This window comes from Lutzomyia longipalpis, chromosome 2, assembly GCF_024334085.1.
Source record: "Lutzomyia longipalpis isolate SR_M1_2022 chromosome 2, ASM2433408v1".
NCBI classification, from domain to species: Eukaryota; Metazoa; Arthropoda; class Insecta; order Diptera; family Psychodidae; genus Lutzomyia; species Lutzomyia longipalpis.
In genome coordinates this window covers 33,903,780-33,931,538 of record NC_074708.1, presented here as the reverse complement: position 1 = coordinate 33,931,538, position 27,759 = coordinate 33,903,780, and the positions used below count along the sequence as shown (strand labels likewise).

At 32.4% G+C, this 27,759-nt stretch overlaps 4 protein-coding genes across 6 annotated transcripts in view; 2 read left to right on the top strand and 2 right to left on the bottom strand.

Moving 5' to 3' along the window:
• The window catches only part of LOC129790211 (serine/threonine-protein phosphatase PP2A 65 kDa regulatory subunit), a 620,353-nt gene that overhangs the window by 41,646 nt on the left and 550,948 nt on the right, over positions 1-27,759 (bottom strand). The window lies entirely within an intron of this gene.
• The window catches only part of LOC129790342 (clavesin-2-like), an 891,203-nt gene that overhangs the window by 732,620 nt on the left and 130,824 nt on the right, over positions 1-27,759 (top strand). The gene's annotated exons all lie outside the window — the stretch shown is intronic.
• The window catches only part of LOC129790167 (chondroitin sulfate synthase 2), a 178,164-nt gene that overhangs the window by 41,646 nt on the left and 108,759 nt on the right, over positions 1-27,759 (bottom strand). The window contains exon 5 of one of the 2 annotated variants that reach the window (XR_008750538.1): positions 19,811-19,845. The exons of the other annotated variant lie outside the window; for it this stretch is intronic. The gene's annotated coding sequence lies outside the window, so the exon portion shown is untranslated. The remainder of the gene's footprint in view (positions 1-19,810; positions 19,846-27,759) is intronic. 2 annotated transcript variants of the gene reach the window in all.
• LOC129790270 (NF-kappa-B inhibitor cactus) lies at positions 1,534-27,537 on the top strand. Of its 2 annotated transcripts, XM_055827710.1 has the most exons (8): positions 1,534-2,084; positions 10,210-10,724; positions 11,921-12,098; positions 15,794-16,010; positions 24,869-24,957; positions 25,079-25,237; positions 25,311-25,403; positions 26,179-27,537. In XM_055827710.1, exons 2-8 carry the CDS (start codon positions 10,315-10,317, stop codon positions 26,248-26,250), a joined length of 1,218 nt encoding a protein of 405 aa, XP_055683685.1. In that variant the 5' UTR covers positions 1,534-2,084; positions 10,210-10,314; the 3' UTR covers positions 26,251-27,537. The 2 variants fall into 2 exon arrangements, with proteins under 2 accessions (XP_055683685.1, XP_055683684.1); XM_055827709.1 differs by lacking the exon at positions 1,534-2,084 and having other exon boundaries at positions 9,722-10,724.

The following is a 27,759-nucleotide window of genomic DNA, read 5'->3' as shown; positions in this document are numbered from 1 at the left end:
AAAAACGAAGTATCATCAATTTTTCTACAACAAAAGCTTTTTTTTTTGTTAAATTTAAAAAAAAAAAAGTTTTTCCCATTTCTGTCACATGTTATTGAAATTGAAATTTTAACACATTATTCTTTTTGCTCTGTGTTTTCCCAGCATTTTGCGTCCACAGCTGCTTTGAAATGGCTTGCAAATGTGTGAAAATTTTTGCATACATTTGCAATAGTGTCACATGCTGGAGTTCCCCTGGCGCCCAAAGGTTTTTAGCAGCAGCCATAGGGATTTATGTTTATTTATTGAACATAAAGAGGATGGACTTTCCTGACGAAAAAATATTGCCCGGCGTTATCATCTGGCAAGCATGAGGCGCTTGCGAAAATGCATGTAGAAAGGAAATGAAAAAGAAATGACGGTTGTAAACTGAAAATGTTGAAAACGCCACAAGAACTACGTTCCGGAGGTGCCAGAAATCATTGCTATGTAATTGAGATTTTAACATTTCCTCAGAAAACTGTTTTTTGTTGTAAAAGAAAATGATTCTCCAAGATTCCGGTGAAAATACAGTGGGGATACGCTGTGCAATCTGTGCAAAAAGCATAATGTTTCTATGTGAGCTCTCTAATATTCTAACGTTATTTTTCTAACGGAAAAGACGAGCTTTATAAATAAAAATGAGACTCCCACTTACCTAGGTTGAGAAGTTAATTTAATATAAATTGCTATTAAATAGTTTAGAAGATTTTCTTTTAGGTTTCCTTCCTTAATCTAGCAGCATAAGAATATGTTTAAAAAAAACCTAGAGCAACGTAAAGTAGCATCAAACGCCACGGAGGCCACGGAGTTATAAAAATTAAATATTAAGAACTATGTAACCTACTTCACCTCTGCATAAGGAGGTCTGTGCACACAGAACAAAGTATTCTTTTGTGCAGAGAATTCTCACAAGTTTCCAAATAAAAAGGAAAGTAAATGAGTAGCGATGTAAGATGTTTGTGTTAAGTGTTAACACGTAATTAATAGGATAATAATGAATAAATATTTTTGCAGCACACACAAGATTGCTTTTAGATCGTTTTTCTCAAGAATCAAACATTGAAAAGTCTTTTAGAGCAAAATTTGGGATTCTCACAGGGAAATTCCCACAATTTTCCCATCCCTCCCATAACGTGTGAACACCCTAATTGTGGGTTATATAATCTACCTGGATGTTGTCCTTCGGCTATCTCTGAAACCTTTTTACTATGGGACTCCCATATTTTCTGGGTTGTCTTGGTTTTTCCATCGGTACGCCTTTGTAGCCTGGACAGAATTCCCTAAGCGCCAGGACAATTTTTGCAGCAGCAGTGTGGTATATTGCTTGAAATATTTGTGCATAATTTCCAACCCTAGAATGGTTCACAGATGCTGCACAGATATTTGTTATTGGATTGTGGGAAAATACGATGCATTTCTTAGCATATGTTTTTTTTTTGGTTGGTCTATGCCTTCCAGACTCACTCAGAAAGGGGCGTTCAACTGCCGAGGCAAAACGTGTTCAGCACAGTGTTGTCAGTATCAGATCGACTGCCGTGAAGTGTACACACATCAAAAAAGCCCGAGAGTCACAAAAGAAAAAAAAACCTGAACCTCTCTGGGTTATTCTCAACCGCGAGAACACTATAGTCTGACTTAAATATTCATTTGTGATTTCAATACACCTCTACCAAAATTCCCCCACATATGTGTCGCGAAAGTGATAATAAAATTCTTAATATGTTCAACGAGAGATTGCCATCGTGCCAAAGCACATGATAAAAATCATAATATAACATAGTTGCTTATCAAATGTGCATTTATCTCTTTAATAGAGTCATATTTGTTGGTAAAAAAAAATGTTCCTTAATATTACAACACCTACACCAAGTATTATTTTTATTGCCTCCTAATTGAGACTACCAAAAAAAAAGCAAAGTAAAATAGTGAATTTGTGTTCACCGTATTAATTAGTTTCGCATGCGAAGTAACACCATCAAAGATAGAAGCAACGAAAGACTGAAGTTTTTTTCGCATTAAATAACGAGACACAATTTTTTTTGCCATCATCAATTAATTTACCGGTAAGTCAATTTCATTCAAAAGACAGCTCTCTCGATTGCCTTATTTACTCATACTATTTCCCCGCCATTTACTACACCTTTTTTGCGTAAAGTGAAATAACCAGGGGGGGGACATCTGCGAAAAATTTTGGTTACACTTTGAATTGTCTCTTTCTCATGGTCTTTGTCGCGCGCTAAAATGGCGCGATGCACGAAACAAACAAACCCAAGGGCCGCAGTCACTCTTAAAAGGGGAAAAATTACGATTTTTTTTACTTTCACATATAATGTATTATAATAATTCTGAAATTTAATTTGTAACATATGTTGTACATTTTTTATAATTTTATGTACGAATGTGAAGAACTGAAAGATTTTTTTTAAAAGCATGTTTGTGGAAAAAAAAACTCCTTTGAAATAGCTAGGCATTTTTTTTAAATTATTTTTATTTTTGTAAATTTCGTGCAATTTTTGTACATTTTCAATTTCTATTCTAAAATAACTTACGTATATAATATTTCATTGATTTACTTGTATATATTATATATAGGAATAAAAATTGAAGGATATTCATGTTGCTTAGGGAAATAATGGTTCCCTGGAAATGTTATAGGAATATGATAATAAGTGATGCGCTGTTGATAAGACAATTTATTTCTTGAAGATTTTCGACAAATAAAATTGGCAATAGCAGTAATGTTGCTTAAGATCCAATGTGGTGGTGTGATTTTTAACACACCTAATACTCCAAATACCAACATCGCCCAGTAAAGAAATTGGTTCATTTAAAAATCTTGGAGAGATTTGCAGTTCTATTGCAATTTCAGGAGAAATTGATGATTATTCATTGTGAATTTCTTGGATCCAAATATCTTTAGAAAAAAATGTAGGTAATCTTCATGTGTAGAAAGCTGATTTCCAAATTGTTTGCTCAAAGTTTGCGTATCCCTTAATCCGTCATCAGCAATCTCAGAAGATGATACAAAGGGAAAGATCGATGAAACGTAGAAGCTGCTAGTCCACATGATTATTCGCAACCACTTTCATTTCATTACTAATTTTCATTAGTCCCTGTAGCCCTGTGGGATGCTGTGATATTGCAGAAGATGTGAGAGTAAAGGTGTGAAAATAGTTGAACTGCCAAGATGAGTTGCCGGAACTTCACTGATTTTCAAAATGTATAATTCGGTGGCGGAATTGCCGGAGAGATTTTTTGTCGTTGAAATTTCGCAAAATTTGGCAGGAACGAACCTTAGCAAAAATTGCGACTGTGACAGTGATAAAGTTGGTGAAATGTCCAATGTAGTTGCAAAAATGCATAAGATCATTTTGATATGCGTAGTTTTGCATTGAGTTTATCACATAATTCACCATTGTAGGCAATTTTATTTTTAGTGGCTTCAATGACCCATTTTCTTCCTCACTCTCTGTGGTAGTTTCTGCTGTTTCAATGAGCTTCCTGAGGTATAGCTCCGTAATTTTGCAGATGTCTAGGATAAAATGTGTAGGGAAGACCTCCACATTTTGAATATTGTCTCCTTCTTCATTCTCACCAAAAGGATATCCTCTCGCTGATCTTTTTTGATGTCTCGTGAGTTTTGAGGATTCTAAACTTATAGTGCAATTGATATGCTAAATTATTTTAAATTCAATTCTAATCAATAATTTAGAATGTGTGAGTGACTCACGCATTTTTATCTCTACCGATCCCAAAACTCCTCTTCATAGAAAAATAGTCTATTCAAATAGGTTTTTCTTTTAAACGGTGACACATTTTTTTTTTTATTTTCGGACTGGTGAAAGATATTGAATCCTTCTACAACATATCAAAATTTAAAAGATTTGCCTAATGGGGTTTCGGAGATATTGCCTCTTAACCCTTTAAGGTTTTTTGGGTCATACGCTGACCCGAACGTGAAACATTTTATTTTTTCAATTATTTATGAATGTAATTGTTTTTCCATGTTACAAATGCATCAAATTCACGCATAAGGGGTCAAAGAAGACGTTCTGAGTGAGAAAAGTCCTCTAAAAAAATTCATAGAATGAAAATCGCGATAAAAGAGCGCATGTTTCAATGTTTTTATGTTTCACGTTGGACGTTAAAGGGTTAAAGTTAGGCAATTTTTGTTTTTGTTTTTAGCGCCTCTTGCGGACATTTTTGGAACTTGAAATGTTCTAGACAGTTGTAGGGCTTCTTGAAAGCTTTCATTTGATACCAAGATGGTCAAAATCGGTCAAGCCGTTCTCCAGTTATATTGAAAAAACACTTTTTGCTTTAGGCCGCCATATTTGCTACACAGCTTGACCGATTTTCAAGTATGAATTATCGATGAAAACGTCTCACTAAGCTTTACAACTTACTAAAATTTCAGATTTCTAGCTATAAGGGGACTGGTTGATAGTATTTCATAATGGCGGACGGCGGCCATCTTGGATTTTTAAAATGCGAAAAAATGAAATTTTACACCCACATTTCTATAGAAAACTTAAAACCAGAAATCTCAGTTGCCGTTCTAAAGTTATAAGGCGAGAAAAGGCCGGGTGAAAAATTTTCCACCACGGATGTTTTAAACGTGCTCATACCAAGTTTAAACTCAATCTAAGGAGATCGATTTTTCTAGCGATTACAATACTTGGTATTCATCATGAAGTAGAACATTAACTAATACTTGTAGAGAATACTTATTACTTACGCGAAAAAATGTATATTTCTTCCTCCTCTGCCACCTTCTGCCCATGATGAATTTGGGCAATTTATAACGCAGCACTTCATTAGATATTCTAAAAACTGCTTACAACGCTTGCACTAATGAATTTGCATCAATCAAATAATCACAACTGAAAATTGTTGTTGATAAATTTAATCAAAGAACAAACTTCACTCAAAATGTGATGTAGAATGTGACAGACTGAATTCAGCGAATTCAGAGAAAAGTGAGAAACATTGAAATCTATCACACTGCTGACGTGTTTCTTCGTGGTTTTTGATTTTTAGAATAATTTTGAAGTGCAGAAAACCTGTGAAATTGCATAAGAAAAAAAATATGATTAATTTTTGTGTAATGTTTGTGAAGAAAATCATTAAAATAAACGGATCGTCTCCTAAGTTCGTCTCTGGTGAACATTTGGTAAACAATCTTAGGCCGGAAGAGGCAATTTTTGGAGCCTGTGTCCAGAAAATTGTGAGGGTGTCCGGAATTAGTTTTGGATCCAGCGGATTCTATAATTGTTCTAGATTAGTTCCATAGCACGCTGATCCCGTTCCATGAAGTATTTCCGGAGAAAACTTACCAGAAAAATTGACTTCCTTTGCCTCATCATCCCAAAATGTTAGTAGAAATTCACCACAAAACACCTCACAGAGCACTCTTTACACCTCAAACTATCATTAAGTATCATATAAACTCGATTTAGATAGTTAAAAATTAGCAAAATTGTGAAAAAAATATAAATTTTATTAAACATAAACATTAACCTCAAAATGTAATTCACTGCGATAGGGATAGATATATACACGGTCGACTTTTCTTCATAGACAAGAAATTGTTTGAAAATAAGGCAGATGTCCCCCCCCTGGAAATAACTAATGTAAACACTCAATTCGTGTATGAAATTTCTTCTTTCTCCCGGCCTCATCGAATTGCTAATTTTGCGTGTGTGTGAATGAAATGCGAAGAGTGGTTCCACCTTGTTAACACGATAAGAGAATTTAGCATGTTTTTTTTTTCATATAAATAAAAAGAACTACCGGCAAAAAAAAAGCAGCATACAATATGTATATATGTGGAAAAATAGCATCCCCGCGATTTTTCCCATTTTATCGGGTGATGAGAATGAGCTTTTACGAATTAATTAATAAAGAAAAACAAAAAATCCCATTTCTTTTGCTCATCATGAGAGATATTTACCATAAAGTCTGGGATTTAAATTGACCACAAGGCAAAGATCTCACATTATATCGGAAATACACAACTTTCTTGGACGGAATATAAACAAACAGAAATTCGATACAAAAGTTTGCGTCGTTGCGTCATTTTTACTGACGCATTGGATTTATAGAGACGATGATTTTCGGAGAAATTTGGCATTATGATTAATGGGCTCAAAGGTTGGGAAATCTGGGGGGAAATCACGTTGAAATACTATTCGCAGGAGCATTAGTTTATTGAGATATGATTCAGTAAATGATTGTGCTGAATTAATTGCAGAGATATGCTCGAAGATATGTATGTAGGTAAATCAATTTAAGTGCTGCATACAATTTCAATTTATTGATTAAAGGACATGTTTTAGTGCTCCCAGAGTTAACCCAAATATGTTCTGGAGTTTCTTTTTAATTTTCGCGAATTATGATTTTGAGATTGTCTAAAAAAATCAATTCTCAACTAATAATCTTGAAATTCACCACAAGATCTTCCAATGCAATGTAAAATAATTATTTATACGCTATTTTCTTGTACTCTAAGTCATGAGTTAATTAAATATTGAAACTAACGATTTTGAAGAATAAATTCATATTGATTTATTATTAAGATTTCAGGATCAACAAATAGGTAGATCTCTTTTATTTATTTCCTTTCTTTTCTATTTTTTTTCGTTTTCTTAACCCTTTCGCGTCCAACGTGAAACATAAAAACATTTAAATATGCGCTCTTTTATCACGATATTTAGTCTATGAATGCTTTCAGAGGACTTTTCTCAGTCAAAACGTCTTCTTTGTCCTCAATTGCGAGAATTTGATTGCATTAGCAACTTAGAAAAAAACATTAAATTCATAAAAAATTGGGAAAATAAAATGTTTCATGTTTGGGTCCACGTATGACCCAAAAAACGCGAAAGGGTTAAAAGAATTTTTCAAAGGATGAAAGGCAATTTCAATTGTAATTAATTTTCGTCTTCCCCAAATGTTATACTCTGAAACACCACTGTAGGGAACACAACCGAATATAATACCGCAAAAGCGTGATTTTTTTTGTAAATTAATAACAATTTTTCCCAGTGGATTCCCCATGATAAAATAAAATTAAACATACCCTTTTAATCAAAACCTGGGATGTCCTATTTATTAGAGAATAAATAAATATTTCGAAATTTCCAAATATTTAAGCATTTTTTTCCTTAAATATATATTTTTTAAAGAAAATCCCATAAAACAAGAAACAAGCTGTGAGATACCTAGTTTATTTTTATTGCAGTGAGTTTGGACAATCTTTGTAGAAGATTTTTGGGTTTTTCTCAAAAAGGGCAAAATTTATTTTGGGAAATTCCAATAACTGGGAGACATATTTAAACAAATGGTCGTAAAATATTCTTTCTTTCCGGTGAAAGAAAATAAATGCATAAAGAAAATATTTCAAGGGAGATTTATTTTTATTCAAAACTGATTAACTTCTTTTTATCATTTTCTATTTAAAATTCTTTAGAGAGTAAACAGAGAAAATGTTAGAATGGAACTCCCACAGGAAAAAATACTTGATTTTATACCATAAAAGGCATTAAGATAATGTGACGCTATAAGAAATAATATAACTCATTCTCATACAATATTCTCTGTGGACCAGAGAACAAGAATAAAGTGTCACGTCGCGTTTCCCAAGTGTTGAGTTTCATACTAAAGTTTCCAAATAGCATTATTGTCGCATAATATTAATTTTATCAATACCACTACGGTGTACCTGCTTATTTATATATACATACTTATTAAACTTTGACACACAAGTTGATAAAGTTTTGATTGAATTTCATGAAGCTTTTGTTATAGAGCTTTCATATATACATACATAGAATGTATGCAAAATATCTTTGTTTCCATGGAAAATAAGAACTTCTACAAGAGCTTTGTGCTGATTTTGCAAAATAGCTTCAATTTATCTCCACATGGATCAATGAATGACCCTAATTTCTTCATCATTTTGTTATTAAATTAATGTGATGTGATAATAATAGTTTTCTGGAAATTCAGAGCTTTCTTGTACGTGAAGAGGATTCATGAATGAATGTACGAAGAGATAAAGAAGAAAAAAACAAACTTATTAGCGATTAGCGGTGGAAATTCCGTGACTTTCCAATGCTAATCACAACGTGATTTGAAATTCGCATTTCTCTGTGCTTCGTTTTGATTTTTTTTCTTTGCCAAATTTCCAACAATTTGAGCATTTCTCCCGCCACCAGCTTTGTATAGACTTTATCGTACTTTTTTGCTCATCTGTACGCATTTTCTGTGCCGGCCCAATGCCTCCCGCGAGACACTGTAGCCCATTGTCGAGCTGGCCTTCCAACGATATATTGTGGTGTGCATCCGAGAGACGCGGGCTCCAGCTCGAAAGTGGAATTATATTTAGTCAATGCACGGAAATTCTTGCCTTTTTGAGGCCTCCACTCTCTGGGGCTTTCCAAACAGCCGACATACAAGCTAAAAAAGTACATACATATACTTATATAGTGAAATTCCCCTGGCGCATCATTCTTCATAATTTTTTTTTATGAACTAACTAAACCCAATCCATTGACTTCTTTTGTGTGTGCGAAGCAATTAAATTTTATCACTCTCTTTCGCGGACAGGAAGAGGTGTGTGGGGTGAGTAGAAAACCATCACACCGCATGATCGTCTTCAGAAGCAATTAAAAGCACTTTTCTTTTTCTCTCAAATTCTCTCTCATCCTTTGTTTCAAAAACATCTTCGCGAAAGATCTTCAAGATCTCGCACATTTGTGGGAATTTTTGGTGAAAAGTTTCTTTTTTTTTCATTCATGCTCAATTTGCGGTTTTAGATACCTGTGGTTATGTTTTTTAATGCCATTTTCACCGCAAGTATTGATTCAGCAAAAATTTTGCCTTAATTTCTTAGAAAAATAATTGGAATTTTGCAGCGTGGATGACGAAAAATTCACGTTTACGCGGAATTTCTTCGCGCAGTCTTCGCGCCATTTCTACCCACGTGCTCAGACGGTTTCTTTTTCGCCTTTTTCGCGGGAAAATATCTCTATTTATATTTCCACCAACGATATCATTTCCCTACTTTTTAAATTTGGCGCCCTAAATGTATAGATTCAAAAGCCAGTTTAAAACGCTCAAAATCCGGCGAGTTACGCCCCCAAATTTTACTGAAGCTCCCCGGGGGAACCCTAAGTATTCCCGGTAATTTTTGGAGCCCCAAAATTGAGTTTTTTCGGGAAAAAAATTTATTTTTCTGCACAACTTTATCGATATTTTCAAAGCACTATCGATAGTTTTTACACCCTCGCGTTTGTTTAGCTCGCAAAAAGGTTTTTCACAAGTTTCTTTCAATTTCTTACCCAGAAAAGCACTGCAGAAGTTGGAAAACCCCCAAAGGGGTGGAAAATCGTATAAATAGACTTTTTAGCGGAAAACTGTGGGGTTTTAGAGGAAAATCGAAAACAGCCCTGAGAATGTGAGATTCAAACTAAAAATCTTCCGTTAGAAAATGATTTCTTCGAATTCTGGCGATTTTGCTCAGAAAATCCCCAAACTTCCCCCAAATGCGTTTCCCCCACCCAGGAAACCCCGTAAAATGGGAGGAAAGATGAAAACTCACCGAAAAACGTTCCAAAATTGCAGAAATAGTATCGAAGGAGGGGAAATCATAAGAGCCGCCTTAAATCTCCGGTTCAGCACTAATTTGACAGCTGTCACTCAGGGACGGGCTCGAGAGCAACATCGTTGTTTTTGTGCTTTCATTATTTTCCCAGCTGTCGTGCGAGACGTTTGTGTTTTTAATTTTCTCTGTAATTCCACTTAAAAAACGCGACATATCACAGTAATTATGTTATTGAATCGCCACGGATTATCTCGTGCTGTCAATATATTTAACAAAAATTGTGCTGTGAAGGAGATTTAAGGCCGAGAAATAGGGAGTTTTTCCATTGGGAAAATTTGTGTGGAAAGTTTTCACCAGAGCGAATCGCCATTTTGTGACGGGGAATTTTAACTTTGAGAAAATTAATTAACATTTTTTCTCGAGCTGTGTGTGTGACGTGAAGAAGCTCAAACAAGTGTTTCGTATTAAAATTCCTTTGGCGGGGAAATAGAAAATAGAGGGACTGCTTGACATTTTATTGTTGTTGTGCATAAAAGGGATTTTTTGTAAATTGGCTAATTTTTGCAATCATGTGGGATCCGAAGGGGACATCGTCTGAAGCAACGGAGAGGAAACCATCGGGTGCCCCATCAGGAAAGGATTTGGGTGATAAGGATTTCGACATATCACTGGGCGGTGATTCGGGCTTTATGTCATCCGAACAGTGTATGTCCCTGAGTGAGATTCAGAGTGACTTGGGTAAGAGTTCCAACATCAGTGGACCACAGGCACCATCCCGCAGTAGCCAGGAGGACCAGCAACATCGGTCATCCAGCAAGAAGATCACCAATACCTCATCAGCCCTCGATTCGGGTGTCATTACAGACAGTGGGGTGGCATCGTGCGGAGAAATGATCCTGGATCGTGAGGTGAATGACAATGTGTCAGAGTGGTTCTGCAATTTGAACCTCAACAGCCAGCCAATTAACAATTTGAGCGGGCAAAAGTCCGCCAAGAGAGAACGTTCGGTTGATGTTACAAAGTCACAGGCATGCACAGATGTACCTGCTGTCCAGGAACCCTGGGAAGTGTACTATCTCCAAAATTCAGATGGTGACACGTAAGTTTATCTTTCTCATGCAATAAACCCATTTAGCATTCCAGGTACCCACTCTCTCTCTCCCCCTATCTTAAGTATACCCTGATGATACCCAATTTGGGGAGTTTTCCACTAAAGAAGGGTCTCAAGACAAGAGTCTTTTTTGATCCCAAAATTTGCGATTGACTTGTCCTGATAAAAAGCAAAAAGTCATATTTTTTGGAAGTCTCAAAAGCCTCTCTTTTACAACCTCCTAAATAGCCATGTGGAGTTAATGAGAAATTCTTAATGATTCAGACATCGTGTGTGTATGCATAATACTCCAAAGAATGACGGATACTCTCTGATCAAAATGTGATCCCGGATTTTCGGATTCTCACAGTTTTTTCCCACAAACTCCCCAGACGCACGCTATTTGAGAGGAATTTCATTGCCCCCTTATTGTAAAATTGTTGTAAAGTTCCGGGCTTTTTGAGAGATTTTTTTTTATTTACGAAAATAAAAAGAAATTTCTCCTAATCTTGAGTTTTTCCAAAGTCCCCAGAGTTGTATCAGAAATCAGCTAGAACGCTCTAGGTCAAATTGGCGGGAAATGTGATTTAAAATTTGACTCATTGCATAGCCACGTGGCTCTTGTGTGGGAACTGCGCTGGGAACACAGGCATAGAGACCATAGATGACTATCTGAGTCACTAAAGACGTTGCGCGTGCTTTTGTCTAGAAGCGCGATAAAAAGACGTAAAGACCCCCAATGTCAAACTAGGCTTTACAACAGATGAGAACACGAGATGTTGATTCACTGGAGTTTCCAAGTGTGATTTTTTTTTCTTTTCTAAATCAGAAAATAATGTCTCCACTATAGAGTCCCTCAAGGGTAGGTTTTTCCCGTAGTTGATCGTGCTCTTGACATTAGGAAATTTTCTTTGAGTGTGAAATACCAACTAACTTAGCCTAAAGCAAGGTACTTTTAGACGACAGAGAGAGGGAGAGAGAGAGAGGGGGGAGTTCCTAAGAAAGATGTCTTGAAGAGATACTCAATGTTGTCTACAGATTTCTTTTTACCTAATTAGTTAGGTATACCTAGAAAATGCAGGACAAGAAGATTAGTTAAAAGGATAATTGCTTAGTAAATTTTTTAACCAGGCAATTCGTAAACATATTTTGAGACCCCTGACAATGTATAATTAATAGATTGTATTTGTTTTTTTTTCTTTTAGACATCTGCACTTGGCGATACTTGATGGCCATGTGGATGTAGCGAAAGCTCTAATCCGAATGAATCCCTACCCCTGCCTCCTGGATATTCAGAATGACTTTTTCCAGACACCACTTCATCTAGCCGTGATCGTGGGTCAATATTCAACAGTGAGGCACCTAATTTTGGCTGGTGCTGAGGTAAGAAGAAATAATTCTTATGTGATGTTTTTTTTCTTGTTAAATTTGTGTGGGTGGGTGTATTACTATAACAATACAGGGTGTGGGTGGTTAATATAAGCTGTCATCGCCCCCCTTGCGTCTCAATATTCCCCCCGTGAAGCCCTCCCTACCTCCCATGTCTCTCCATAAGGCGATAATGAAGTATGAACACGACAGTTGGAAAATCCGTACATTAACACTCATATATTGTTTTTAATCACACTCACACACATTCCCCGTGCGCGCTATATCACGCTCTAGCCACATAAACGGTGGTAATTTCAAAAATTGTTAATGAAAAAAAAATATCTCCAGAGAGATCAGCAAAAAAGCAGATGAATTGAGTTTTAGAAGAGCGTAGAATGAATTTAAAAAAAAAATTGAGAAGATTTTTAAGCTCATTCGAGGAAGAGAGTGGAGGTATGCAAAAAGAGATACAACTACTCAACACACCTGAAGAGTATTTTTCACGACATGGAGTCCGTATTAAAAAAAAATAAGCTCTTGTGTTTTTCTCGTTTCCCCCCTTGATATCGCGCGCGTATACTATTAAATTGTGGAAAGTCCACAAGGTGAGAGAGACAGCTCTAAAGGTATTTGTACGAAACACCATTTGAGGTGATTATGAATGATATCAGCAGTTTTTACACAACGGCTATTGTGCGAAACACCGTCTCTCTTGGGATATTCCCACAATATTCTTCAATATACATATTATTTTTATACATGTAACCAATGTCTCTACCTACAGCAACAATATTGGTGGCGAACGCAATTTAATTTTTGCATAGCTTCTCTTTAAACATTATTTTTTTTTTCGACCATCTCTCCAACCTTCATTTCTTTCGTCGACACCGGGGAATTTCACCTTCAAAATCTCTCCACGCATTTTAAAGTAATTTTATTGTACATTTTTTTCTTCTTTTTCTTTATCAAGTAGGAAATGGGGAATTTTGCGAATTTTTATGTGGGAAGAATACAATGAAAAATTTTCCGTAACGCTTTTTTGGTTACCCTCACTTTAATTTCTTCTTCAGCCACACAATGTGTTGCTGTGTGTGCTGCAAATTAACCCATTTGCACAACGGAAAAAAAAGCTTTTATTTGCGACATAATTTGTTGCGAAACAATTGTTTAGTTAGATAGGTACAAAATACCCACAAATTCACCTCTAGTTACGCTGCAAAATTGACACAGCAATGCCAATTATTTATTCCTGGACAGTAGATAGAAGCAAATTTAAATTACAGAAATTAACAGAGTAATAAAAAAAAAAAACTAGATAAAAATAGTTCTAATTACAATATCAAGTATAATTTTCTTTGCTTACGCACAAGTAATTATAAAATATCTATACGAGTAATTTTTATTGATTTTTAATTAGCAGTGAAAAAAAAATTAATAAATTTTCTCAAGAAATTCATCTAAATCTTCTCTTTTTTTTTCCACGTTCGAAAATTGTGCTTGAGGCATAATTTTGGAATAAAGTTTTTTCCCAAGAATACCGGGATTTGGCTTTTTTTTCACTGACTTACTGGAAATACCAAGCACGCGAAAGTTGAAAAAACTGAAGCATGAAAGATTTGAAAGATGAGATATGTGTAATGTAATGTGGATAAAATGAGAAACGCGAGATAATAAGCGAGAGAGGGGTGCATTGGCAAAATCCACGCGAATTTTGTACCTTTTACAATTCTCAAGTGGAAATGCTACGAAGAATGCAGAGATGTGTGGTGGATTATTTCTTCGTTTTTTAATGGGTGTATATAAAACCAGATCAACCTGTCGACAATAATGTGGGAAATACCCAGAAAGTTGAAACTCTTCTTCCTTTCTTTCAAATATGTCTACCACAGTGGTTGTGTTTGATATTGAAATTTTTTTCTTTGCAAAATACACTCAGAGAAATTATTTTGCAAAATTAGCACAACGTTAGGTTTTAATTACGTCAGATCGTGGCTTTCATTACATTAAACTAGATGAAAGGTTTTAATGTGAAGAAATAGATAAGAGCATGTTCTATGTATGTATATTTTCCATTAAATCAAGAATCTTGTATTAGAACACATTAAACCTACCAGATTTTGATCGATTTTAGATTTATCAAAATCGGTCATTAAGTTTTTGATATTTTTTTAAACAGTTTAATGCGTTCTTAAAGCTTTAAAATGAATTCAATATTTCATAAATACGAAAACTATAACGATTTTTACTGTAATTCATTGATCAAAATCGGTTTTGTAAAATCGGAAAAAACTACAAAATTTCAAGCCATTGCATTGCACATAAAAACAAAAGAGCAAAAATGAAACATAATTTATTGGTGAAAATGACCCGAAAAAAAAAAACAGAAAGATAACTTGTTTTGTATTTTATTTAATTCAGTTCAAAATATCAAAATCGAACAGATTTTTAGAAGCGAAATTCTTCTTCTTCTGCACTTTAAATTTGTACGGCTGTTGGATTCCTTCCGGATCCATATAGCCAGAAGCGAAATTACAGAAAGTAATTTTATTTAAAACCATTTAAGTATGGTAATTAAATATGTAGTCAAAAACAATATCCGATTTTGATAAATTTTAAACGTTCTTAAAATAAAATAAAACAACTTTAAATATGGAAAAAATTAATCAAAATCAGATAAATTCTCACAGTAAATAGGAGAAGTTAAAAAGTCCAGAAAGATCAGAAGCTAAAGAACTAAAGTAATTTTCATCCGATTTTGATAAATTTTCAATATTTCAAAAATGTCAAGAATTGATCAAAATTAGACAAATTCTCCTAATGATTCCTACAAACCGCAATGAAACGGAACAAATCAGTCAAGATCCCAGTACTTTTTGAATTATCGAAAACCACAAGTCCGTCATATAGAGATTGATTAGTTTTTAGAATTTATGCAAGAATGTGTTCTGTGGTAAGGCGGAAATTGCATAAAAATAGAGATTAAAAGTTTGTGCACCAGACTTGCGCGCTGTTGCAAAAGGGGGAGAAAAAAATTTCCATGTGTGTGGAAATGTTGGCGTGATGGAGTGACGTCGATTGACGTAGATAGAAAATTTTCACATGACGGTGACCCACGTCTCTCTTCCCTTTTCGCTGTACGAGAAGAGGGCATACTCTCTCCACTGGGGAGACTTACGTACAAATTCCACGAGTTGAGAGAGAATTTTATTTATAAAATCGAGACGAAGATATTTAGTGTGGACTTTTGTGTGAGTGAGTGTTTCAAAATTAGCTGAAAAATTTTTCGAATTGAATAACACATTTTTGGAACAGTGTTTGTGTGAATTTTCACGCAGAAAACTCACAAGAAGTCGGCAATTTTCCATATGGTTGCAGCAAATGATTATTTTTAGCGTCTTTCTATAATTGGAAAGGAGGAATAGGAGGTTTTTTTGGGATTTTTTCTTTTGAAATTTTTAGCCAAGATATTTTTGCGCAAATAATTGCTTTGTATTCTTTTGCTTATTTATAGAGAGCGCGATAAAGAAAGATGATGAGAAGTGTTTTTTTTTCTTTAAATTTATCTCTGTCGCATGAGACGTAGAGATTGTGCTACATTTTACAAGGCGCCATTATACGCAATATTTAATTTTTTCTTGGGGAATTGAAAGAAGATTTTATTAATAAAACATTTTGTAAATATAATAAATTAATTTTTTTTCTTGCAGCCCACCATTCGGGATTACAAGGGAAATACTCCACTACACCTGGCGTGCGAAAAGGGTGACCTAGCGTGTGTTCGTGCCCTCACAGTGCCAATTGCAATGACTGAAATCCAAGATGTGTTCCGAACAAATAGCTCACATACAGAAAGTAGCAGTAAGAAGAAAAGAAATTCACCGAGTATTCAACTTCCTGGGGATTTGGATATGAGGAATTATGATGGTGAGTAGACGTTATTTTGATTATGTTAATTTTCCCTTTGCCCTCCACCCATTTTTTTTTCTTTATTTCAATCGGAGAAAATATAATTTTACTACTTCTCCTCGTTTTGGTGTAATTAAAAATGGTAACACGCAAGTCCATCACGAATGACCATGTGAAATATTCATAAATGTAAATAGATTTTCTATTTTTGGCATCCTTTGTCCTGCGCAAGTCAATTTCACAGCCATATTCCTCCCTCTTACGTACATACATAATAGAATTTTCACCTTTTCTTCAACACCATGCTGTGATATGTATATTTCTGTACTTTCCCATATAAATCGTCCTCTGTTTAGCTGTTGGTGGGTGAGAAAGTGGAAAATTTAATATGAAAGAGAAATCGATTTTTTTTCTGCCTATTTTTGGTATTTCCACAATTTTCTCAACGAATTTTCCCACCACATTGGTGGGATTTTCTTCTATTTTCTCCACGATGAGCGAGATAAGATTTTTTTCACGCCTTGATGACTACTTGTTGGCTTTTTTTTTTTCAAACTGAAAACTACGAATTAGTTAAATAATTCAATTTGTTGAGAGAAAAGAAGGCTTTTCCAAGTCTCCCCAATTGATCTTGATTAATATTCTGGAAAATCTATTACATTGAAGAACGTTGGAAGGTCACAAAGTCTCCCAGAGAATTTTTCAATTAAAATAAAATTTTTAAAAATTATGTCACACTCTAAAAATTTATGCAAATTCTTTTTGTTGACAAAAGAGAAAAAATACTTCTTCAATTTTCAAAAAAAATGTCGCACTTTTTTTTATAAAAAAGAAGAAAAAAAAAACTATTTAACAACTTCTCTATGCAAACACTGTGGCGAAATTTTATGCAAATAATCGTCTTATTCGTGTCTCAAGAATAATAAAATATAGTCAAGGTGCTTCCGGTAATTTTTATATATGATTGGCGAATTTTTTTTCTCTCTTTACCATCTGCCACTCCTTCCAAAAAGACTCTGAGAATAAATTATGTAAAAAAAATTGGTTTTCAATGTATTTTAATATAATTTATATAATATTACATATATGTTTGTGATTGGAACCTTTTGGAATTTTCCCATCACATTATAGAATTTAAATACCAAGCAATTGTGTGTCATTGATGTTAAATGCTACGTACATACATACATTGTGAAACATGTTGTGCAGAATGTGTATTTATGTGATTTCTCTATCACACTATGTTCCCAATAAATGCTCAAAAAAAAGAGCGGCAAAAAATGAGACTTGGATATGAAAACTGTACATAGTAACTGATTTATCTCTCACAGTAATTCCCTTCTTTTTGATTAAAAAGTTAAATTTTCTAGTAAATACATATATGTTAAGTATTGTGTATAGCAGTAAATGCGCGGGAAGGAGATGATGATGGAAAAAAAAACCATTCATTCTCTTTCTTAAACGTGTTTTTAATTGAAATTTACAAGAGTGTGGTATGCGTGTATGTGTTGGTGGAAAGATATATAGAAAATTTTTGGGTTTTCCCAACATTTTGCTTTGGCATTTTATGTGTTGAACGAATAGCAACAGCTTGGTGGCAGAGGCACAGAGAGAAATACCAGACATACGGCTATAGAGATATAAAATTGATGGAATTTACAATATAGTGTGTACCATTAATAGTTCAAAATAACATGGTGTAGGTTTAAAATGAAACAATAAGACATAAAGCTAGTAATTATTAGCGGAAATGCAGCCAATAATAAGAGATGAGAAACATAAATTATGATAAAGATACAATGTGAGAATCAAGGTGAATTGAGAAGAAAGTTTAAGATTTATTTTTATCGAAGAGGAATTATTTTTATGCTATTTATTATCAAATTATAATGAAAGAATATTTTAAAGACGAGCCTTTGGGGGCTCGATTCAAAACAATCAAAATATTTTGATATTTTGTTGAGCCTTGAAGGTCTTGGATAAAAAACATATTAACGGTTATTTCATTCGAATTAGAAGCTTTTGACAATTTCTGCAATTCTAACGTTTGACGTTTATTTTAATTGACATTCATTTTATTTCATCTAACATTTCTCTTCAAACATTTCACATTAATTCTATAACGTTGCAAATTTTTCTGATATTTTATACTTCTGTTTTCTGTTCTAAGTTTGATAGGTAGTATTTTTCTAACGTTTGACATTCCTTCAATCTGTGGTTTATTTTCTATGATTTGACATTCACTTTCTAACGTTCAATGTTACTTTTCTAACATTTTACATTTATTCTGATTTTTCCTAGAACTTTCACCCTAGAAATATTCTTTTAACCTCCAAATTAAAATCTAAAATGAACCTTAAATACAACGCAACTGACATAAACCTCCATTTAAGGAATTTTCCAATTAGTAATGTCTGAAAGGAAGTTCGCATATGCTCTTCTTTTCTATTTTTGTCACATGTCCCAACTATTTTTAGTACAATACATACTCTCTAGATTTTCTACATTTTGAGACTTTGCGTCGTCTGGTTGGGATTTATATATTTATGAGGAAGTAATACGAAATTTCTTCATTCAAAAGAAGTGGTGAGGAGGTTTATAAATTTTCTCCGCGTCTCGTGATCACAAAATCTTTTGCCGACACGCACACGGCGCAAATGTTGTTGCTTGCGAAGAAAAAAAATGACATATTCTATTCCAAATGGGAGGATGATGAAGAAAATTTTATTTGTGTCTTTGTATCGCAGTGAAAAAAGGAATGGGGTAAGAAAAAATATAAAGAAAAGCATGTGACTCTGGGGCTGATGACACAGAAATTCTTTGCACCAGCAGACTCGTAATTGTCTTTCCCATCGTCGTTTTGTTAGTTGTCTATAAATATAAAATTTATTTTATTGATATGATAACATAATAGAAAAAAGCTCTTTCTTTACTTTTTTTATTGTTGCCTTTTTTTGCACCTGAATCAATCAAATATCATTTAATAGTATTTGTAAGAAAATTATCTTCTACATGTGATTTTCGTTAGAACAGTTTTGCAAATAAAGTGAATGGCAAATTAGTTAGTTTTCTAATGTACCGCAAAAATGGTAAAACCCGGACTTTAAAGTTTTCTTCAACTCTGCTGTGGAATTACCAAAAACGATTAAATTGTAATGTACATATGTATGTACATATGTCCCGTGGATGTCTCGCAATATCTCACAGAAAAGAGTCACATAGACTGATTAAATGTACCTACCTATACAATTTATTCCTAACAATGAGGGAAAATACGCTGTGAGATATATATTTCGTTAAAATATACTCCAAGGAGAATCTTTTCAAACTTTTTTTTTTCTCCTCTAGTTCTTTTGAAAACATTACGATTTAATTGTAAGACATATAATAATTTTTCCAATTAAATGTTACATTGCCTGTTTAAGTAAATACATGGAAAATGATCTTTTTTTTTCATTCTAAGAGTCACACACAATCCACACAATTGAGGACAAGAAAAACCCAATGGAAATTCCATCTGGTTGTTGTTTTTTTTTCATAATGTCCTGCTATTTTTCTCCGCAGCAGAAAATGCGACACATTCAAATGGAATTGTTGCCTTTTTTATAGACTTCTTTGGACTTGAGTAGTTCTGCGAATTTTATATTAGTCGATCACCACTAAAATATCTTTTTTTTTGTGAATGACTAAAGATTTTGATCTTCAAGATATTTTGGGGGAGATGTCAATGTATTTTTTCTTGAATCTCTCTTATCAATTGAGAAGATATAATGTAAAGGAAAAAAAATGATTTCAAGAGAAGGTCGTAATAAATGCACAATGTTTTTATGTTTTTTTTTTCTTATCATTTTATCTGGATTAATAAATAATGATGTAATCTTAATAAACAAACCAAAATTAACGATAAAACCTTTTGAAGAATATTTTTCTTCTACGTTTCAACCCCTGCTATATATCCCAAGAAATTGGAAAATTCTTTCAAATCTAATCAAATGCTTCAAGTTTCAAAGGTTCCCCATTATCACTTTTTGAGAAATTTGTCGTTGATGCGCTGTCGACGTTGATGGCAAATTTAATTACAGCTGGGAAATTCCTGGCTTTTACTTTGCGCCATTCCCTACTTTTGTACACGAACTATATATGTACACATAGTATGTCACTTCAGCTGTAACTTTTTTTGGGGGGGGGGGGGGCTTTTCTAAAAATTCCAAGAACTACTTTATAGTACCTACATATGACTTTCGCTATATGGTAGAAATAAAATTGTGACTTCTTTCTATACTAAAGACACTGAACGAACATCGTTCCAACTATATAGTTGATTTTTCTCCTATGTTGTGGAACAAGAATAGATCGTTGAAATTTTTTTATCACACTGTGAATGGTATTTTTAGTAAGATGGTGGCATTTTTGTATATATGGGGAATTTTGATGTGGGCTCTCTGTCAGGATGTTGTTTTTGATAAAAAAGAAAAAACTTAAGCGCCAATGGGAGAAGAGGTCTCTAAATGGCCTTGTTCGATGCCCCCTTTAGTATGTGGAATTGATCGCGGTGAGTGATCTCTCGACCGACTCAGCGATTATATTGGAAATCTTGAGAGATTTTTTTTTTGCGAGGTACCTACTCTTTTCTCAAAAACATCAAGTGATAAATAAAAGTCCCGGGAATTTTGCTACCTATAGAGAAAAATGTTTATTTTTTTCCCAACATTTCAATTACTCACAATTGGGTGTAGTTGATGGGTTATAAAATAAAAGTGTTGATGTACGGTTCATTGCACATGAGATTGGGAAATTTTTGTCAATGTTATACATTTTATAATTGCAATATAAGGCGCAATTTTTGGGGGGAAATCCACAATTTTTGTTTTTAATTCCATTAGGCGGATTTTCTTTTTCCCCTCTTCTGCAAAGCAGGAAAAAAAGTACATTTCATGTGAATTGTTTGAGATAAGAGATAAGTGGAATGTGATCATAACGTAAGATATCCAGTTGAAACTTGATAGGAATGTCGGTGAAAAAAAATCCACATTTAATCTACGAAATTGAAAATGAATTCAGATGGAAGAGTTGAAAGAGCTGAAAGCATCAAGAATGCCTCTATAAATTTGCTACATACCTATATATTCTACATACATAGACAGAGGTCTTTTTTTGGGGAATTTGATTGACTTTTCAAAGGTTTGCAAGTCACCAATGTGGGGGGGGGAGAACAATTGAAAAATTTATGGGTTTCAAAATCAATTACATGCGATTGACTGATAAGACCACACATCATTGACGAATTCATTCTCAATAAAAAAATTTCAAATTTCCTTCTCTTGGACAAAAATAGCTCATTTTATCTCGACGATAGGTATATATTTTTGCAGTTGTTTCAACAATAGCAACATTAGTAATTTTTATTTATCTGTGATTAACTAAAAATTCCCGTAAATTACTATAACTAAATTTCTAGGAGAGATTATAAAAGAGAAATCTCGGATATGATTGAAAATATTTTCTTTAAAAAATTAATTTTGATAAATTCTATACAGATAAGTTTTAGAGGTGTTGCTAGGGAAGGTATTGAGGTGACTAAACAAAACTTTAAAAATTCAGAAACTTGATAATTCTTCAGATATTAAAAGAGATTTTTTCTGGGCTAAAAAATGGTCTGAAAAATATTTAAAACAAGATTTTAAAACCTTAATGAAACATAAAACTTTTGACAAAATAAACGTCAATATTAAAATAAATGTCAAACGTTTTAAATTGAACGTCAACAATTGGAAAAAAAAACCTTAAACGATAGGACAAACGTTAGAAAAAATCCTAAAGGATTAGAATATACGTCAAATGTTAAAATAACTGTCAAACATTAGAAATTAAACGTCAAGCGTTAAAATAAACCTCAAAAACTTGAAAATAAGCCTGAAACATTGAAAAAGTTAATGAATTATTCTAAAATTCCAAAAATTTTCCAAATTCCAAAAGTCTGGCTATATTTAGAACATTTTCATAAGTAGTCCAACCTATAAAAAAAACCTAATTAAAAATCCACTAAAAATCTACTTTCACACGCATTTTTATTTAAAACAAAATGTGGAATTAATTTTAGAAGAAAAAATCTCCAATTCTCTTCCTCATGAAGTCATGACCTTGGTTAAAGTCGAAGACACAAGCTATTAAAAGAATGTGTACTGTACATTTGGTGGAGAATTTGAGAACAAGAAGAAACCAAAATATCAAACTGATAAGGCAGACTTGCTATGTATACACGTAAAATATATAATATAGTAAAATGTATATACAAATTACAACTTGTGGAATGTGCTAAAATATCTTTTGTACTTCTTTTGGGATAATATGAAGGAAATTCTATGAAAGAGAAGAGATAAAGCTTCCTTGTTTGAATGTGGGATGGTGAACTATTAACTTTACTACACTATAGTTGATTAACATACACGCTTTTACACACTTGAGGGAAAAAAATGCTTAATTATGCAATCCAGACATACACACATTTTCTATTGACAATAAAATAGAATTTCAAGGTAAATCGCGATCAGATACACCGATTAAGAGATCAATTGGTGTGGTTAATTTTTAAATTGTGGGAAAACTATATTTTTACATAACACAGATTATTTCTTTTTACAAAATTTTTGGAAAAAGAACGTAAAATGTAAAGGAAGAGTCATTAATTGATAAATATTGACGTTTAAATTAGTTTATCTCTCGCTATGATGGTTCTTTATTTACCAAATTGTTTTACAATATAATAATAAAATTTCACACTACGCAAAAGGGTATTCCACTGACGTTTATTACATACATTTGCGTGATTTCTTGTTGTTTTTTTTCTCACTTTAGCTCTTCCAACTTTCGTGAAAATAAAAGCAAACAACACGATGAATTGAATATTATTTATTTAATTTTCTCTGCTAGTGATCAAATTTCCCGCAAAACATTATACGCCACCAAGTAAGGTGTCTGTGCGTGAATTGATTTTTCTCAGTAATGTGTCACGTTTTACAAGAAAAGAGACGATCGGGAGCAAAATAAAGAAACTCTATACAATGATCACAGAAATCTCTAGCAAATTCTTGGAATATAATGGAAGTTTTAAGTCTATAGGTGGGGGAATTTATTAAAATCTTAGTGAGGTAGCCTATAGGCAAATCATGATCTCATATTTATATATATTGATTATGGTGTAATTAAATCCCTCTCATCTCGTTTAACCTGTCTTGTTGTTTGCGGAACTAAATATTAACATTTATTGTTGATTTTTTGTATAGAATTTATTATCAGTTAATTGACTCTGGATTTCCCTTTTTTCCTTCCCATTTGAAAAGTTTTTCTTAAATCGTTTTATTTAATTAGTTTAGAAAATTTGTGACATGCAAATGGGGGAAAGTACCGAAGAAAACAAAATATAGAGGTGAAAAATTGTGAAAAAAAATTTCCACGCCATGATTGTTAGATATATTAGCTTAAAACATTAGCATTCTCATCTTATATGATATTTTTACTATATAAGATGAAGAGATAGGTATACATAGTGCTGAGAAAAGACGTAAAAAAGACAATTTTTTCTCACTCAAAAGATCTCTTCTCCACACCCACCATCAAATAATTTAGGTGCTAATTAAATTCGGAAGATGTCAGATTTTCTTGGAATTTCCTATTCCAAACATTTTGGAAAAGATTTAAAAAAGAATATTTAAAAAAAAAACTTGAAAAGATGAGCTTCTTTTTTTTTCAACATAGCCAGTGATTCTTTGTCCTTTCACGTCAATTTTTTATTTATGTTTTTATTATATATAAAAATGTATATTTATTCATACCATAGATAGAGATATGCATGATGATCAAGTTGTATGAGGAGAAACACTAATAAAAATTCTATTGTATTGAGATAAATTTTTCGTGATTGACATCACAACGTAGTTTCCCAAGTAGTGAGTAAAAGTGACGATGTAGAGTTCCTCATATATGTTGTATTTAAGTTAAAACAATTTTATAGAATGCGATTTACATGAATAAAATGTAATTTAAACAAAAAGGCATGTCTGGTCACAGTGAGATTTACATAAATGGTGCATTTATTTTCGAAAAAAAATATTCATTATGCAGGAAAAAAATCCTCAGCATAAAAATGCAATTTATTCTTTTAAAAATAAGTTTTTCCACGCTTTGTTTTTTTTGTAAATTTGAAAAAACCACTTAAAAAAGAAATGTCAAAAATTATGACAAACGTCAGAAAATAAACGTCAAGCTTTAGAGGAAATGTCAATCATGTCAAAGCTTATCAAAGATAAATGTTTAAAAATGTCAAATATTATAATAGAAACGCCATACGTTAAAAATGAAATGTCAAATATAATCAAAAGAACGTTAAACTTTGGAAAAGAAAAAAAACGTTAAAAGTTAAGTAAAATGTCAAAAAAAAACGTCGAAGTTTTGAAAAAAATGTCAAACCTTCATATAGAAACCTGAAATATATTTTAATAAAATCTCAAATGTTAAAATTGTACAGAAAACATCAAAAGTTAATAATTTCAAAAGGAACAGCTGAAGAAGATTTTTTTACGTCCCTGAATAATCTTGGTTCTCTTTTAATTTCATTCGTATTACTTCGTATCGGCCTTTTACGCATTTGACTAATTCAGCCCCCGTTCTTTCTGATTCATTTAGCCCCCAACAATATTATTTTGAATTCAATTTCCAAATTAAAAAATTTTCGAAAATCAAGAAAATTGATTTTAAACGTAAGAAAATAATCTCTACGGTGGACTTTGCAATGATTTCTTGTTTCTAAAAAATGCAAAATATCCCAAAAATTCAGCATTATTAATGATTATGCTTTCTTTAATATTTTTTTTTTATAGGAGAAAATTGTGTTCATTTGGCTGCTCGAGGAAGGCACGTTGACATTCTTCGGCATTTAATGTGGTGCGGAGCAGATATTAATGCCAAGGTTTGTGGAAATTCTTTTTTATTGTTATAAAAAAAGGTTTAACTTTATTGAGGTTTTTTTTTATAAAAGAAAAAATATTTCTAATATATTTTTTTTTCAATGACATTGTTTGTTTTTGTAGGAAGGAAAGAGCGGTGAAACACCACTTCATATTGCAGTTGGGCAGGAAGATGAGCAACTTGTTAATTTCTTGGTAACAGAATGTCCCAAAATTAATCTGGAAATTTGCACATATGGCGGCATGACAGCTTATCAATTTGCTGCTATCAATCGAAATCAGGTAAGACCACTTTGGGGTTTCTTTGTTTTGTGAATGGAAATTAAATTTTTTGTTGTTGTTGTTTTCATTTTAGATTTTAATGAAAAATCTTGCACGAGGAGGAGCTGAACCATTGACACCACCTGAAAGTGATTATGACACAGAATCTGATTCAGATGAAAGCCAGGTTAGCGATTAAGTTCACATAAATCATCAAAAACTTAATTCAAAACGCTTTTTTATTCACAAAAAGAAAAGAAAAATCTATCGCAACACATACACAACATTTTTTTTATTAGATAGAAAGATACACATAGTCAGTTACTAGGTAGAGATAGAGTGTGGGAGGTAGAGAGAAATGTTAGAATTTTCTCTTATTTTATAATGTGAAAATACTACAGAAAAAATAATCATTCATTCACTTGAATATTCCATAATGTTTTCTATGTTTTAGTAGAATCAAAAAGAATTAAATCAATTTTCCCATGTAAAATACGCACGAAGTGGAAAATTGATTTGCAAGAAGGCATCTTTTTAAAAAATATATTTTAATGTGTATAAATTAAATCATAAAAAGCATAAGGCAACAATAAAAATTGTATAGGAGTATTCTAGTGAAGGCAAAGAAGAAAAAAAATGATAAAACAATCATTTCTTGTTCTGTTCAATAGAAATAAGTTGACTGTTCTTTTTTTATCATTATTTTTACCTAATATTATTTTCTACGAAATTACACATAAAAGGCTAAAAAATGTACATAATTCTCTTATTTTTGAATCTCTATTTTGAGGAATAATTTTTTATTAATTATTTCTATAACACAACTTTTAGTTTTCATTTTTTCTTTCAAGATAAACAACACAGTTTTCTTTCAAACAGGCTTAACTTTAACTTTTCTTTTGGTGGCTTTTTTTGGAGAATGTTGTCTGATAACATGTCTTTCTTATTACTTATTTTTCTAGATGGTGGATCTTTTTGGATCACCTGGATACTTTCAGAAATTTAATGGGGCCAAAGCGATAAATGTTGCATAAATGCGAAGAATGCACACAAACATTTCTTCCTAATACTATTTTAATTTAATTATTTTTTTTAGGAATAAAATGTTCATGTAGTTCATTGCAAATTAAAAAATATCATACAAAATCCATTACTCCATAAAATATCTTATTAGAATATTTTTCGTGGAAAAGGAAATTTAAACAAGACAAAAATAAGAATTTTTAATGTTTCTATTTCATGAAAAGAACTTTTCATTCTGAAAATTTTGGCTTCAAGTCACTTATTTTTTGTGAAATAAAATTACTACAAACTTTTTTTAAAATATAGATGTTTTAGATAAAAAAAGAATTCCGTGATAAATTGGTCAAAATTAATCATCAAAAATAAATAAAAATATATAAAATTAAAACATCTTTCATCTTCTAAATGTTTAAAAAGAAAAGCTCAAGAATTTTCCATTGGAGAACTTATTTTATAGGCCAAAAGATTACTATACATAGCTGTCGTGTAAAGGCGTAGGAGTATACTGAGAAAGTCTTGAGAAAAATACATTCAAATTCAAGTAAAAGAAATTGTTAATATCGTGTTATTTGTGTTTTATTAAAAATTAAATTTAAAAGAAAATAATAAAATATTAGTGAAAGAAAATTTGTTGATCAGTGTTATGAGAATCCCATGAAGTGCCTTACAACCGTAAGTTATTTAAGTATACCTACCTAATAAAAGAATAACATTAACATCCACATAGTTGTGAAGAAAAAAGTGATGTTATCACAAATTAGTTTGAAATTTTATTGCTCATTAAAATGAGCAAAGAATATTCTACAAAATTTCACTGAAAAAAGGATTGTTAAAGAAAAAAAACAACACCTAACCCCATGGAAAAACAAATGATAACTGTTGTAAAAAAAAATTAAAGAAAATCAAACTATGTAGAACAAAGTATTATTAAAAGAATTTTAACATTGTTTCAAGTAATTTTTGTTAATCCAATAAAGGATGAAGGAGGAAGAAAAAAGAAGATAAATTAAGGTTAAAGTACAATTTTGCCATACAATTAGAAAAATATGGTGTTTTATCATTTAACAAAAAAAAGAGAAGAAAATGAAAATGAAATCTGTAGCAATTTCATGTAGAATTTAGGAATAATGTAATAGAAAATAATTTCAAGAGTGTCTCCTTTGCATGGAGGAGAAATGAGACAGTGAAAAGCAAAAGAATGAGAAAATATGATTATAAAATATACATTAAACATGTTTATTATTTATTTATGCTAAGATTAGTTGATGTTTAATGAAAATAAAATGTTCTTATTGAAATTTGTTTTTTTTTTCAACTGATCTGCGATCTGCAATGCTGAATTTTCCACGAGATGAGTTTTTTCTTTCAGGAATTTAGAAGCTTCTATTTTTTTTTACAGATCTTTCTAAGATGACGGCCATTGATTAAGGTATTTTGGATATTTTGAAATCATTTGATTTTGATAAACTGATATCTTTTTGTGCTTCATGTTCATACTGATTCAAATTAGTAGGTATAAA